Source organism: Ailuropoda melanoleuca, chromosome X (genome assembly GCF_002007445.2).
Source record: "Ailuropoda melanoleuca isolate Jingjing chromosome X, ASM200744v2, whole genome shotgun sequence".
In the NCBI taxonomy this organism is placed as follows: domain Eukaryota; kingdom Metazoa; phylum Chordata; class Mammalia; order Carnivora; family Ursidae; genus Ailuropoda; species Ailuropoda melanoleuca.
This window is the reverse complement of record NC_048238.1, coordinates 32,570,410-32,587,293: the sequence shown is the minus strand read 5'-3', so window position 1 is coordinate 32,587,293 and position 16,884 is coordinate 32,570,410. Positions and strand designations below refer to the sequence as shown.

At 39.7% G+C, this 16,884-nt stretch overlaps 1 protein-coding gene across 1 annotated transcript in view; it reads right to left on the bottom strand.

Annotated features, from left to right (window-relative positions):
• The window catches only part of SYTL5 (synaptotagmin like 5), a 305,352-nt gene that overhangs the window by 82,663 nt on the left and 205,805 nt on the right, over positions 1-16,884 (bottom strand). Inside the window, exon 5 of the mRNA XM_034649230.1 lies at positions 3,419-3,628. Within this exon, the coding sequence (XP_034505121.1) occupies positions 3,419-3,628 (210 nt within the window). The remainder of the gene's footprint in view (positions 1-3,418; positions 3,629-16,884) is intronic.

Here is a 16,884-nt window from a genome sequence, read left to right as displayed (position 1 = left end):
AACAAAATTAACCCAAGGAAGTCCACACCAAGACATGTAGTAATTAAAATGGCACAAAGTAGTGATAAAGAGAGAATTTCAAAAGCAACAAGAGGAAACAAAACAGTTACATGAAAGGGAAACTCCATAAGGCTATCAGCTGATTTTTTTAGCAGCAACACTGTAGGCCAGAAGGGAGTGGCATGATACAGTCAAAGAGCTGAAAGGAAAAAAACCTGCAGCCAAGAACACTCTATCCAGCCAGGTTATATCATTCAGAATAGGAGGAAAGATAAAGAGTTTGTCAAACTCAACACTCAAAAAACAAATAACCCAGTCAAAAAACGGGCAGAAGACACGAACAGACATTTCTCCAAAGAAGACATACAAATGGCCAACAGACACATGAAAAAAGTTCAACATCACCAGCCATCAGGGAAATACAAATCAAAACCACATTGAGATACCACCCTACACCAATTAGAATGGCAAAAATTAACAAAACAGGAAACAACAAATGTTGGAGAGGATGCGGAGACAGGGGAACCCTCTTACACTGCTGGTGGGAATGCAAGCTGGTACAGCCACTCTGGAAAACAGTATGGAGGTTCCTCAAGATGTTAAAAATAGAGCTACCCTACGACCCAGCAATTGTGTTACTATTTAACCCAAAGATACAGATGTAGTGAAAAGAAGGGGCACATATACCCCAATGTTCATAGCAGCAATGTCCACAATAACTAAACTGTGGAAGGAGATGAGGTGCCCTTCAACAGATGAATGGATAAAGAAGATGTGGTCCATATATACAATGGAATATTATTCAGCCATCAGAAAGGATGAATACCCACCATTTGCATCAATATGGATGGAACTGGAGGGGATTATGCTAAGTGAAATAAGTCAAGCAGAGAAAGACAATTATCATATGGTTTCACTCATATGTGGAACATAAGCAATAGCACGGAGGACCACAGGGGAAGGGGGAGAAATCAGAGGGGGAGACAAACCATGAGCAACTATGGACCACAGGAAACAATCTGAGGGTTTCAGAGGGGAGGGCGTGAGGGGAGGGGGTAACAGGGTGATGGGTATTAGGAGGGCATGTGTTGTGATGAGCACTGGGTATTATATGTAACTAATGAATCGTTAAACACTACGTCAAAAACTAATGATGTACTATACAGTGGCTAAGTGAACATAATAAAAAAAAAATACCATCAACTTATTATAGACTGCTATATGCATAAGATGTTATACACAAACCTAATGGTAACCACAAACCAAAAACCAGAAATACATATGCAAAAAATAAAGAGAAAGGAATCCAGCAAACTGTGAGAGAATAGAGGGAAAAAAAGGGAACAAAGAATGACAAAAACAACCACAAAACAGGTAACAAAATGGCAATAAGTACATACCTATCAATAATTACTTTAAATGTAAGTGGACTAAACACTCCAATCAAAAGATATAGGGTGACAGAATTGATAAAAAAGGAAGACCCATCTATATGCTGCATATAAGAGACAGATTTTGCACCTAAAGATACAGGCAGATTGAAAGTGAAAGGATAGAAAGGCATTTATCATGCAAGTGGAAGTGAAAAGAAAGCCAAGGTAGCAATTCTTATATAAGACAAAATAGGCTTTACAACAAAGACTGTAACAAGAGACAAAGAAGGACACTATATAAGGGGGGAAATCCAACAAGAAGATATACCAACTGTAAATATTTATCCTCCCAACATGGCATCACCCAAAATTCATAAAATAGTTAATAACAAACATAAAGGAACTAATCAATAGTAACACAATAATAGTAGAGAACTTTAACATTCTACTCACATCAATGGACAGATCATCCAAACAGAAAATCAACAACGAAACAGTGGCTTTGAATGACACATTGAACCAGATAGATTTAACAGATATATTCAGAAATTCCACCCTAAATCAGCAGAATACATATACTTTTCATGTGCATATGGAACATTCTCCAAAACAGACTACATATTAGGCCACAGAACAAGTCTCGACAAATTCAAAAAGACTGAAGTCGTACCATGCATCTTTACTGACCACAACAATATGCAGCTAGAAATCAACCACAAGAAAAAATCTGGAAAGACCACAAATACATGAAGGTTAAATGACAAGCTACTAAACAATGAATGGGTCAAACAAGAACTCAAAGAGGAAATAAAAAAAATACATGCACACAAAGGAAAATGAAAACACAATGGTCCCAAACCCTTGGGACGCAGCAAAAGCCGTTCAATGAGGGAAGTTTATAGCAATATAGGCCTACGTCATGAAACGATCAACAAATATGATAAACCTCTAGCCAAAGTCATCAATGGGGGGAGGGTCAAATTAAAAAGTCAGAAATGAAAGAAGAGAAATAACAACCAACATGACAGAAATACAAAAGATTATAAGAGAATATTACGGAAAATTATATGCCAACAAACGGGACATTCTAGAAGAAGTGGATAAATTCATAGAAACATATAACTTCGCAAAACTAAATCAGGAAGAGATAAAAGATTTGAACAGATCATCAGCAATTGTTACTGAATGAGTAATCAAAAAACTCCCAATAAGCAAGGGTCCAGGACCAGATGGCTTCACAGATGATTAAGGAGAGTTAATACCTATTCTCAAAGTACTCAAAAAATAGTAGAGGAAGGAAACCTTCCAAATTCATCCCATGACGCCAGCTTTACCCTGATTCCAAAACGAGATAAAGATACTAAAAGAGTGAGAACACTACACACTAATATATCTAATGAGCATAGATACAAAAATCCTCCAAAAATATACTGGCAAGCTGAATCCAACAATACATTAAAGAAATCTTTCACCATAATCAACTGGGATTTATTCCTGGGATGCAAGGGTGGTTCAATATTCACAAATCAATCAACGTGATACATCACATCAATAAGAGAAAGGATACAAACCATATGATCATTTTAATAGATGCAGAAAAAGCTTTGCCCCTCAGCTGCCAGGGAGAGCAGGCTGGCTATTTCATTCTCATCTTGCCAGTGACCCCAAACACCCCCAAACTCCTTAGGGAGTTGCCTCTGCCTCTGAAAAGACATGTGGAGTCAGGTGGGGCTAGAAGTGAAGAAAGCTTGTGGGTGGGCTTCAAATGTAGGAGACCGCATTCTGTGAAGCTTCCAATTTTACTGTTTTATAGTTTTTAAAACTAAAAATACCATTCTCTCTATTTTGCTCGTGGTCGCTCACTCATGCTCACTGCTCCCCCCGACTCAGAATTCTACAAAGGCATTGCTGAGCCTGGGTTGGGCTAGATTTTAATTCTACTCTCTATCCCTAAATTTTAAAACACTCCTTTCTTATTTTGCTTTCCCCACACCAAGCCCTTGGGTCATCAGATCTGGCTTTCCACAGCAAGGCAAGAAACTCACGCGACTTTGGCACAGATGGTGCACTTCCAGCTGCCATCGAGGCCTGAGACACGACACTCGCTGCACACTCGCAGGGAGCAGACCCGGCACGGGTCTCCTCGGTCGAACAGTAAACCCAGGTTTCTCTGGCAGTGAGCACAGACTCTGCTGGTTTGTTGCTGAGTCTTCCCACTTCTACGCTTTGCTTCTAAGAGTTCATTTTTCAGCTTCCTGGAAGGAGAGAGGGAGGGAAAATCACTTAAAAAAAAAAGAAAACAGGAGTGGCGCTCTCTTCATGGAAGGAGTATTTTCATTTGCAAGAATCAAGTAGTCAGAGGCAGATACTTTCAGAAAACACAATTTCTCTCTCTCAACAATCCTTTGATATCAGTACTTGAAACACATAGCGTTTGTGGTTTACATATGATTTTTAACATCCTCCGCTAGTGCGATGAGTTTGCTAATAGTACATATTGCTATTCTCCACTAACCTCTCCAAGCAGATCTTCAACACCCTAACCTGGGAGCACAACCCACCCGGCAGCTCGCACAATACCGTCTTCCTTACCTGTCTAGATATACCACGTGAAGCAAGAGTGTGAAATCAAACTTGGCAACAGTGTTACTTCCCTTAAGTCATCCGATAAAGAGTTTTCTACAAGGACAGGTCCCGCCATTTCAGATCTCAACACTTCTGCTTAGCATTTGAGGTTTTCTAACAACTTCCACCAACCTCTGGGTTTTGCTGTCAGATATGCCTTGGTTTGAATCTAGGTTCCATCATGAATTAGCTGTGCAGCCTGGCAATGATTCACCCACTACACCCTGGTCTCTTGCTCTCTACAATGGGGGTAATGATGTTCTTATGTGATTGTTTTTAAGATTAAACAAGATGATCCATGTGAAGGTACCAGCATGGTGCCTTGGCATATATTAAATAAATGCTAGTCCCATGTCCCTTCTTTCACTACCTGACATATAATTTTTTTAGATATACACATTAGAAACGAGCTCTTCAAAGCGATCCGACAGCAGCATCTGGGAACTTATTGGGATTGAATGCAGAATCTCAGGCCCCACCTTAGACCTGGATCAGATTCTGCACATTCACAAAATCTCCAGGGCATCAGAATTTGAGAAGCATAGCTTCAGAACATCTGGGCTCAAATTTGTCTATCTGCTCGAATCACCTGGGAAGATTTTAAAAAATAGTGATTCTCGAGCCTCATCCTTCTCCCTGCCAGACTCTGATGGCATTTTTTTAAAAGTGTGACTATTTATTCTAATATACTGCCAAATTTGGAAAATACTACTCCAAAAGATAGGTTCGTCTCCACTTAAAAGTTTCAGAGACATGCTGTTTCTTTATGCTATCGATCTCCAGTCCCTTCTCTCTCTCTCTTTTTTTAAGATTTACTTATTTATTGAGAGAGAGAGAGAGAAAGAGAGCACATAAGTGGGGGAGGGAGGGCAGAGAGAGAGGGAGAGAATCTCCAGCAGACTCCCTGCTGAGTGCAGAGCCCAAAGTGGGGCTCAATCTCATGACCTGAGCCAAAATCAAGTCGGACGCTTAACCAACTAAGCCACCCAGGTGTCCCTCCAGTCCCTTCTTTTTTTTTTTTTTTTTTTTTTTTTTTTTTTTAAAGATTTTATTTATTTATTTGACAGAGATAGAGACAGCCAGCGAGAGAGGGAACACAAGCAGGGGGAGTGGGAGAGGAAGAAGCAGGCTCACAGCAGAGGAGCCTGATGTGGGGCTCGATCCCATAACGCCGGGATCACGCCCTGAGCTGAAGGCAGACGCTTTAACCGCTGTGCCACCCAGGCGCCCCCCTCCAGTCCCTTCTTGAACACAACATTTCTATGTTTCAGAAAAAACAAACATCCCAGAATCATTTCACACATCTCATACCATTTCCATTTGTGGTACTGAGCCTTGTTATACCAGACTAGACTAGCATCTCCCCAAAAGCAGGAATGATGACTTTAGTTTCTTGAATATACTGCTCATGACCCAATTCTGTGCTAGACTATAAGGTACTTAAATGTTATAAACTATTTATTATCTCTTTGGGGTCTTCAAACCAACTTGTGAAGTATTACATCATTCACATTAAAGATAGCAGTATACATAAAACCAGAAACGAGGTCTTTTAATTCCTAGCCTAATGAGAGCTTTCTAAATGGGGAATTTAAAAAGGGAGGAGTAAAGTTTCTAAAACCTTTGATTAATTGTCTCCTCCATTCATCCAATGAACATTTCTTGAGTGTCTATCCTGTGCCAGGCATTCTGGTATTCAGAGACAAGAATGAATCAAAACAGGTATCTGCTAAGAAATTCGCATTATTCTCAATGTTAGTCAAGAAGAGGACAAACCACGCAAGATGATTCATGTGCTACAACAGGCGGGTAGAGAATGCTCTTAAGACCTCATTCTTACTCACCAGAACACAAACAAGAACCCACAAGTTTTCCTAATCCCTGATTTAGAGTTTACAAAGTACCCTTGTGTCCTTTTTTTTTTCATGAACAACTGGCTTATGAAACTGAATGTAAGAAAAGCTCCACACAATTTACTTTTGAAAACTTGCAGAAGCTACGAGCTTTAAAATAACAGAATGAGTTCTCATTTGAAAACCACAGTTTATCATCTGGAGAATCACAACAGATGTTTGAACACCTCAGGGCACAAGAGACATAAAACATTGCTTATTCGAAATCTACAACAATGCACGCAACAATGGCAAAGAAACAGGTAATTAAAATGGGTAGAACAAAGATAGCAATCATAAATAGCAGTCCTATCTGAATAGGCTGCTGGCCTAAAGAGTAATAAATGGAGAAAATAGGGGTATTCCAGGACATTCCAGAGGCAAATTTTCTTCTGGAAAAAAATTCCATGAGCAGATGCCTGGATCACTTTTACTTACCAGTTCCTTAATCACTTAGTAGTTCCTTAGAGTGGGTGAGACCACTTGGAAAAATTATGGCCATATACTGAAACATTTTCTTCTTTTTTTAGATTTTATTTACTTAGAGAGAGAGAGCACACACAAGTGGCAGGGAGGAGCAGAGGGAGAGGGAGAGGGAAAAGCAGACTCCCTACAGAGCAGGGAACGTCACGCAGGACTCCATCCCAGGCCCCTGGGATCATGACCTGAGCCGAAGGCAGAGGCTTAACCGACTGAGCCACCCAGGTGCCCGAAAATGAAATATTTTCATTGCATCTTTCTCTGTGCTCCACTGACAGGACTCTATTTAGCAATCATGTTTCACCTAGTTCAGTTCTAGAGTCTGAAAAGACTTGGGGCCCCCTGTAAATCAGGGTACAAGGAAGCAAGAATTTAAAGGTCCCAGCACACTAGTCAGGACATTTTTAAGGCAACTGGTGCCAATTGTCCCACATATTGGGAGCTATCTCTGAGACGGTGGGAAAGGATGGGAAGAATTCCACAGGCTGGCACAAAATACTAAACAGCCCGGTTTTTCAGATTGTTCTTAGAAACTGACCTAATTTAATCATGCCTGGATAATTTACATGAAATGGACATGGCCATTTTCAGACACTCAAGAGGAGAAAGGTTAAAGGGAGGGTAATTGGAACTAGGAAAAGAAAGCATGCAAGGGAGAACTGGTATCAAGGAGAAAAGGAGTATTGGGAGCTCAGAGAGAGGGATAGGGTGGGAGAGGTCTTTTCCCCTCTGCTTTATTATCCAGCATTAACAAAGCGAAGTAGGCCGTATTTGGATCCTGCATTGGCTGACCCAGTCTGAGAAGGGTATCTGAGGAAGGTGACTTTCTGGGCTTTAAGCATAGTATCTGTTCATCTCCCACACCCACATAGAAATGCTTCTGGTTGGGGCGCCTGGGTGGCTCAGTCATTAAGCATCTGCCTTCAGGTCAGGGCGTGATCCCGGCGTTCTGGGATCGAGCCCCACATCAGGCTCCTCCTCTGGGAGCCTGCTTCTTCCTCTCCTACTCCCCCTCCTTGTGTTCCCTCTCTCGCTGGCTGTCTCTGTCAAATAAATAAAATCTTTAAAAAAAAAAAAAAAGAAAGAAATGCTTCCGGTTCTAAGTAACAGGCTTAAACACGGACTTCAGTTGTTAGCCCACATAACAAGAAATCCAGAATTAGGCAGTTCTTGCATTAGTTCAGAGGCAAATCAGACCATTAAGGGACTCAGGATCCTTTCATCCTGAATGTCCCCTATCTTCAAGGTGTGGCTTATCATTCTTATGCAAATGACCAGCCAGCTCTGGAATGGCACCCGTGTTTAAGACAGGAGGAAGGGGCAAGCTTTGTCGGCTGAACCCGTCTCTTAACAGAAAAACGAAAATTGCCTTGGAATTCCACACCCCCCCATCAGATTCTCCTTAGGTTCCCCTGATCAGACAGTGTCCTACCACCACCACCACCAGCTGCAAAGGAGGCTGGGAAAGTGGAACGAGTCAGATCACACAGCCCTGCCCTCTTGACATTAAACGTGGTCCTGTGACTAGCATTTGTCCTTGAAATGCAGGATGTGGTCCCAGGTAAAAGCTTTAAGAGCGAGTGCGTGGCTTACCACGTACCCTCTTGTTTGCATGGACAGTGGCAGTGTCCGAAATAGTGTCTGCTCTGTGAGTCTGAGCCTGGTCTGGGGAAGCTGTGAAAGAGAGTCCTCGGCCATTTTGTTACAGACACGCAGCACGGATGAGAAACAAACCTTCATGGTTTTAAGCTGCTAAGAGTTTGGGGCTGTTATTGTAGCATCACTTAGCCGGTCCTGACTGCCAAGTCGGGCCTAGTTCTTCATCTGGCTGCTTCTTGGTCTGACTTCCCTATATCCTTCTTATTTTGGTTTTACTGCTGCTTCCCCAGGGAAGCTTTCTCTGACCACCAAATCTACAGCAAATACCCACTTTATTCTCACTCCCAGAACTGTGTTCTTTTTCCTTAGAGCACTTACTGTAATTTTTTTTTTTACTTACTGTGATTTTTAATTGTACATTTATTTGGCTGTTTTTACTGGTTTAATGTTTGTCTTGCTAATTTCTCTGTAATCTCCATGAGGGCAAGACTATATCTGCATTTAGCTATGCATGTTACAGCACATAACCTAGTGCCTGGAACATAACTGATATCGTTTGATTGAAACTAGCAAGTGCCAGAGGAAGAGGAAGAGGAAGAGGGAGGGAAGAAAGGAAAAAAAAAGAGATAAAGAGCAAAGGGAAGGAAGGAAAACTCAGCCGTGCCGTTAACTAGATGGCACTGGGCATTCGAGTTAACGTCTCTGGATCTCAGTTACTTCAACTTCAAAATAAATATGATTCCTTTTATATCTTCCTCCAAGGGTGTTTATAGGAGTCAGAGGCAATAAAGTATGGTAGGGTGTTCTGTAAATTATAATGGCCTCTACAATATGAAGTCATCAATCTTAAAAGGAGAATGAGAAGAGAAAAATGTACAATGTTGGGTCTGTTGAGAATAAAGTCAAATTAAAATTGGCTAAAACTGAGATCAAACACACTCTGAAAAAGTAATCCAAGCCTGAGAAAACTACAGAATGTTCTCAATTACTTGTTAAGGACTTCCAGAACTTTCTCTGTCTTCCTTAACTTTATTCCTACACTGTTGTTCAGAACGAAAAACCATTTTGATTCTTGCCAATATACAAAATCTAACCAATTACTCTATTTGTTCTTGTCTGGAGAGAAGCAAAGAGTATGGGAGATGGATAGAAAAGTGTAGTAGAGATAAATATGGCCCCAAATCAACTGTTAAAAACTAATGAAAAATAAAAATAAAAAAAGTTGAAGACATTTAATACCAGCTAACACCAATTCTTTATTTGAGATGAACTCAGGTTGCTCTTGCGTTTTATTTTATTTTATTTTTTTTAAGATTTTATTTATTTATTTGACAGAGATAGAGACAGCCAGCGAGAGAGAGAACACAAGCAGGGGGAGTGGGAGAGGAAGAAGCAGGCTCACAGCAGAGGAGCCTGATGTGGGGCTCGATCCCATTAACGCCAGGATCATGCCCTGAGCCGAAGGCAGACGCCCAACCGCTGTGCCACCCAGGAGCCCCGCTCTTGCGTTTTAAAATATCAGTTAATTCCTTAGATTTCCTTGTTGCTACAAAGATGTGCTGATATTAACATGCAAATTGATGACCCATATGTAATTGGAATCTAAAAGACCGAAGAGATAATCTCAGCTGTAGTTAAATGATAGAATCTTTTCACTGCTATATCCTGGTGATACACTGAATTCATTTTTTTCCATCCCATCATCACAAATGTTCAATGCATTACAAAGACTGCCTGCTTTATCTCTGCATAGACATACTCCTTTCAAATCAGGAATTGCTTTCATTAAAATTCCTGTCACATTTGTGTGGCATTATTTTCTTTTGTTACCCTGTCTAGACTCAATTGTACTGAACATTATTTTGCACCAAAGAAGATAGGAATTTTGGAAGGGAAGCAATTAGCTGCCTGGAAGAGGAAGCTATAAATAACAATTCACAAAGCATCTTTGATTCCTTGATGCCTTCAACAATTCCCAGTCTCATCTAGCAGAGCACATCAAGGCCCACAAGATATAACAAACAAGCAAGAACTCTACTGGGGCCCAGAGCACAGCACTGAACCCAAGAAGGCAGACTGCCTGGGTTCAAATGCTGGCCTTGATGCTTTTTATATCTGAGACTTTAAGAAAATTACTTAACCTCTCAGTGCCTCAAAATGCTCCTGTAAAATAGAATCATAATAGTTGTATCCTTACAAGGTTGTTGTGAGCATTACAAAAAATAATGCTGTGAACATAGAGTAAAGTGTTAAGCCCAGCTTGACATGTCATAATTATGAAATAGGGAATTCTGGTAGGTGTCTCTCCAAAGCTGTTCCCGTCTTCTATATTAGTGGCATGTCTAACTAGGCTCGTGGCCACTCAGAATAAAGACTACATTTCCCAGTATCCCTTGTAGTTAGGTATTGTCATGAGACTAAATGTTGGCTGATGGGATGTGATCAGAAATGACACAGGCAACCTCCAGGTCAGGACCCTAATGGAAAAGGGCTATTCCTTTCCCTTGAACCCCTCTTCCCTCCCAGAGGCTGGAATGAGAACAGAGGAGTGAGCCATCTTGAATTACAAGCTAAATGGACAAGGTGGTGAAACAACAAAAAAGACAAGGTGCCCAGACCCATACTACAATGGAGCCACCAGAATATTATCACAAAGCTGCCAACCAACCCAAGTTTTTCTATTAAAAAGCAATATATTTCCATCTTATTTAAGCTGCTATTATAACGTGTCTCTGTCACCCACAGCCAAAACTATTTTACAACAAATATAATAAGGACTCAGTAAGTATCAGGTCTTCTCAGTATTGTCCACTCACAAAAATGTTGCTATTGGGACGCCTGGGTGGCTCAGTCGATTAAGCATCTGCCTACGGCTCAGGTCATGATCCCAGGGTCCTGGGATCAAGTCCTGCATTGGGCTCCTTGCTCAGCGAGGAGCCCCTTCTCCATCCACCTGCTGCTCCCCCCTGCTCTGACAAATAAATAAATAAAATCTTTAAAAAAATGTTGCTATCAGATTCTGCTTCAGCTTCTGCTGCAAGGCCTGCACGCTAAATCCTTCTTGAGAAACGGAGCATGATATTCTTCTAAGAGAGCAAAACCACAGTGACTGATGAAAAGTACTGTTAAACCAGAAAAAGTGAGACGAAAATTACTGAAATAATATACACAGGCAAAATAATGTCACAGCAGCCTGATGCCAAGGGCTGCAGAGCTCCTAGCATTTCCTTCTTTCATTTGCATCCAGAGGCAATGCCATCAACGCTGGGCTGGGCCTAGCTCATACCTGCCTAACGAAAATCCAGGGGTGATCAGATCTCCTTTCTGTACTGATTATAAAAATACTTTTTTTTTTTAAGATTTTATTTATTTATTTGACAGAGATAGAGACAGCCAGCGAGAGAGGGAACACAAGCAGGGGGAGTGGGAGAGGAAGAAGCAGGCTCACAGCAGAGGAACCTGATGTGGGGCTCGAACCCATAACGCCGGGATCACGCCCTGAGCTGAAGGCAGACGCTTAACCGCTGTGCCACCCAGGCGCCCCTATAAAAATACTTTTTTCCTTTTGATTGAAGCTTCTGTGTGCAGAACCTATTTTTAAAACCTAAACAGCACAACACAGCCATGATAACCACAGGCACTCCATTTTACATGCCATGTCATTAAGTATTGGCAGCATCCTAAGAGAAAGATGTTATGATTCCCATTTCAGAAATAAGAAAATGGAATCTCGGGTAGGAAACTTGCTGTGGGTCACAGGGTTAGTAAGTGTTGCCATCAGGATTCAGGTCCAGCATTTTAGATTTCAAAATTCGCACTCTTCCCCCAGATTCCTCCTGATTCTTATTCTGTTAACATATTTTTGCTCAGAAAGGACACTGCACTTACCAACAACTGCTATTTCTTTCCTAGTTGTGCAAAGCCATGCCAAGCACACTCAAAGTTAAACCTCAGTAAACACAAAGGGTTGCTTCTGTCTGTCTGACTTCTCCCATCCAAAGCCATCTCTTCAAGTAGCCTCTTACACAAAGTCAAACACTCCCCAATGGGGCTGTTCTTCAACACACATCCCTCTGGTCCTAATAAACTTTATACAGCTTTTGATTGGCTTTCAAATCAAAGACAATTAAAAAGAATCAAGACCATCTGAGAATTGGGGAGAAGTTCGGTCTAGATAGAAAACTACTTCAGAGAAAGTAATGAAGAATAGGATCGAAACATTTGTCTAGACAAAGAAATCTTGTGAATTGTGCCGATTTAATGTGTTTGGAAATTGTCACAAGGATAGAGGGCATTGTGGACTCTTCGTGTCTGCAGATGACACCAAGCACTTCCTGGTAATAAAACACTCAGCTTAAAGGAATATAGCAGATCTCACAAAGCCATGGAAACAGACGAACAACTGCTTATTAATTATAATCTGAAAATCATAGCAGAAACTGATCTCATATGTAATAAGCAAACCAATTCTGGGAAAACCTTGGAATAACTATTAATAACTATTTTCACAATTTGCTGCCCCAATGAGGAACAGGAATGTGTTTTGCTAATCTGAAATCCAAAGGATACCTTTCTTGAGTATCAAAAACAGCAGAAAGTCCTGTTATCAATATGGTAAATCATTCAGAAAAAGAAGAGTTAGAGATAGAGTCAGCAGAGCAAAAAAAAAAAAATGGATAAATTACAGTGTTTTCAAGATTATTGCTCTGACATTGAGAGGATTATCTTGATGGGAGGAAACTGGGCATTCATACACAAAAAAAGATAACTTTAAGAGAATATGCTGCCCTTGAAAAATTCTTGAAAACTACTTCTGCTACTGAATACAGGCACATACAAGTTTTAATTTTTATAAACACAGAGCTGACATTTATTCTAAAATATCTATAAATTGAATTTGTGTAAACTAAATTATTTTAAATACAGCAAGGAAGGACTTATATGCTCAGCAAAGACAGTTGTCAGTACTTAATTTTTCCCATTTTATCTCTTTAGGTGGTGCTTATGGGAACTCATATTTTCATAGCTAAAGGTGATTACAAAAAAACCACTTCCAACAGTTTTCCTAGTTATCCGTAGCAGTACAAAGGACAAGGGATGTCAAGTCACCATTTCTTTGAAATTCATTGAGGATGAATACAACTATTGTTTTCTTTATGTGCTATTTTTTCTTTTTTTTTTTTAAACCAAAGCCAACTTTATTATATTTAATTGCAGTAAGAGATACCATGATGTTTGCTTCGCTGAAATTCACCCCTGACAATTGCTTTCAGTAGGCAAATCTAATTAATAATTCTTAATTACGCCAATTTTTCCAGATTGCTGGTTGTTTCCCAATATTCGTTCTAGTCTTTTAGAACTAGATGTGAGTTGGTCACATGGCCACCTGGAAGAAAGAAAACACTTCCCAGTGACATATCCAAGCTCCCTTGTGGCTAAGTACAGTCATGTGACTACATTCTTGCCAATGCAATGCAAGCAAGGTCATCTGTGAAACTTCTCTGAAATATCCTTAAGGGAAGAGAACCTTTTTTCCTGCCCTTTGCCCCTCTCCCTGCTGACTGGAATAAGGACAGTATGACAAGCACTGGAGCAGCCATCTTGGACCATGAGTTGTGACTAAGATTGTCACCTTGACCAGACTTTAGACAGTCTCCTCTGAGGTCTCTCTTTGTCTAGTCTTTGTCCTTGAGCCCTATCTTCAGCTTGCCTAGCCCAGATTTAACAGGAATCCTGCCAAAGGAGCATAGTGAGAATCCCCCTACCCTTGATATATCACCCTGGCTTGCCTTCAGTGAGTTTTTCCATTCATTAACCCCCTCACTCTACTCACTGGCTATAAATCCCAAGCTGCCTTTGCTGCATTTGGAGTTGGCCTGGATCTCTATCCCCTATTGCCATAGTCTTTTGTTTTTGATTTTTTTGTGATGGTCTTAAAATGTATGTCAACAGTCCTGAATAAAAAGTCTTCCTTACATTTTAGTAAGTGCCAGAATAACTTTTTTATTTTTACTTTAACAGATGTTAACCCATGTTGGAGATAGCGGAGCAATGAGTTAGAAGGACCCCAGGCATGAGTCACCATTACAAACCCCGGCTTGCTTTTCTCGTGATTCCATCAAGACCAAAAAATGAAATAAACTTCTCTCTTATTTAAGTTACTATTATTTTGGTTTTCTGACACTCAGAAATGAACTTACCCTAATTTCGACACCCATAAATAGTATGGATACTATTACAGAAGTAGGGGAGAATGCAAATCCTGGCTTTAAAATACTAATTGTTTATAGTGTCTGTTAAAGATGTAAATTATTTACATTTTATACAAATAATATATCAGTTTGGTTTGAGTCAATGCAAAAGTGCAGACTTTGCAAAATCCAATAAAATACAATTTTGCTTCTGTTAAATAAGAGACTAATTCATGTCTATATTCTGTCTTGTATATAAATACTCAATGAATTTTTGCTGAATCTTAGAAATGTGTCTCCCAGATATATGACAAAAAGAATTCACATAAATCTATACTGAAACAACACTAATACTCATTAGTAAATGGACAATGTGAATAAAAAATTTACAAGAGGAAATACAAACTGCTTACAATCATGTAAAAACACTAAGAAACATATAAACACAAATTAACATAGAACACTATCATATTAGTAAATATTTACCACAACAATTTTGAGGCAGGGGTATAATGTAATAGTTTAGTAAAGAGGAAACTGACACATTTCTGGAAAACGACTTTTCAATTTAAAAGAAATATAAATCAAAATATGAATTACAATATAATAAAAATTAAGACAGAAGACTAACAAATAAGGATGTTCATGGAAATTGAAAATATTGCACGCCCATGTTATGAAATCTTATCCACCCAATAAAATGATGCTTCCAGAGAATTTTTAGTGACATGACAAATGTTCATTAAATAATATTAAGCAAATATAGAGGATAAAAATTATATGTATAATATGATTCCAGTTATGTGAGAAGTATGTGTATACACAGAGAAGTAACAGAAAGGAAATTCAACAAGTGGAAATTGTCTCTGGGAAGAGGGTGAGTTTTTAAAGTTCAAATTACGTTTTATTTTCTAATTTTCTATAATGAATATATTACTTCTCTAATGAAAATGTACAAGAAAATACTAAATATTTCTTGAATTGGATTGGGGATTTATGACACAAAAGTATCGTAGACATTGATGCCCTTTACAGATCCTAGTGAATTCAAACACTTTCAAAAAATCCTGTACTATATAAAAGTTTCATTAATTTTAGACATTTGCATGGAATGTTTATGAGTTATATTTAATGTCTCTGCAATGAAATAATGACTGGAAAAAATTAGTAAATGTGGGGTGCCGAGGTGGCTCAGTAGGTTAAGGGACCAACTCAATTTTGGCTCAGGTCCTGATCTCAAGGTCCTGAGATTGAGCCCTGTATTGGTCTGTGTGCTCAGCGGGGTATCTGCTTCTCTCTTTCCCTCTCCCTCTGCCTCTCCCCCTGCTCAAGCACTCTCTAAAATAAATAAATAAATCTTTAAAAAAAGAAAACAAAATTAGTGAATGCATATCAGCCTAATATTACAGATTTAAATCAGTTAAACCCTAATTCCTATTAATATACAAACATTCATATGAACTCTTGATATAAAATGGTCAGAGGCCTGAAATCCAAAATGCTAGAGGTGACATTTTTGTTAGTGAAGTTTTCACTTGTATTACTTCCTTAGAAATAAAATGCCTATTTTCCCAAGAATACAGTTGGTATTTGCTTACTTAGAATTTCCCTCAAGAACTGACCTACCTTTGGAGGGCGAGTCCTCTTCACTCACCCTCCCAGCTGCTACATCCTACCCCAAGAACAACATGGCTTCATAGGTCTTTGTTTCAACTTACAGTAAAAAGGAATGGTAGTTTTCTGGATGTGAGTGCCAGTTAAGCCCTGCTGCCTGGTGGGCATGTCCTCTATACCAATTCTGGCTAGAGCAGTACTCAGGAAGGGAAAGGGGTGCTGAAAGGGGAATTTGGAGAGGAGTCAAAGATGACAGAGAGAGAGAGAGAGAGAGAGAGAGAGAACACACACATCTTCTTTTTTTTTATTTGAATAAAATACATTTTACTTTAAGTAGGTGACTGCAGTCCCTAAGCTCAGATCTTTTTCTTTTCTTTTTTTAATGTTTTTTTTAATTATATTATGTTAGTCACCATACAGTACATCCCCGGTTTCCGATGTAAAGTTCGATGATTCATTAGTTGCGTATAACACCCAGTGCACCATGCAATACGTGCCCTCCTTAATACCCATCACCAGTCTATCCCATTCCCCCACCCCCTTCCCCTCTGAAGCCCTCAGTTTGTTTCTCAGAGTCCATAGTCTCTCATGCTTCATTCCCCCTTTTGATTACCCCCCTTTCTTTATCCCTTTCTTCCCCTACCTATCTTCCTAGTTCTTATGTTCCATAGATGAGAGAAATCATATGATAATTGTCTTTCTCTGCTTGACTTATTTCACTTAGCATTATCTGCTCCAGTGCCATCCATGTTGCAGCAAATGTTGAGAATTCGTTCTTTCTGATAGCTGAGTAATATTCCATTGTATATATGGACCACAACTTCTTAATCCAGTCATCTGTTGAAGGGCATCTCGGCTCCTTCCACGATTTAGCTATTGTGGACATTGCTGCTATGAACATCGGGGTTCATATGGCCCTTCTCTTCGCTACGTCTGTATCTTTGGGGTAAACACCCAGTAGTGCAATGGCTGGGTCATAGGGTAGTTCAATTTTTAACTTTTTAAGGGACCTCCACACTGTTTTCCAGAGTGGCTGTACCAACTTGCATTCCCACCAACAATGTAGGAGGGATCCCCTTTCTCCACATCCTCTCCAACAATTGTTGTTTC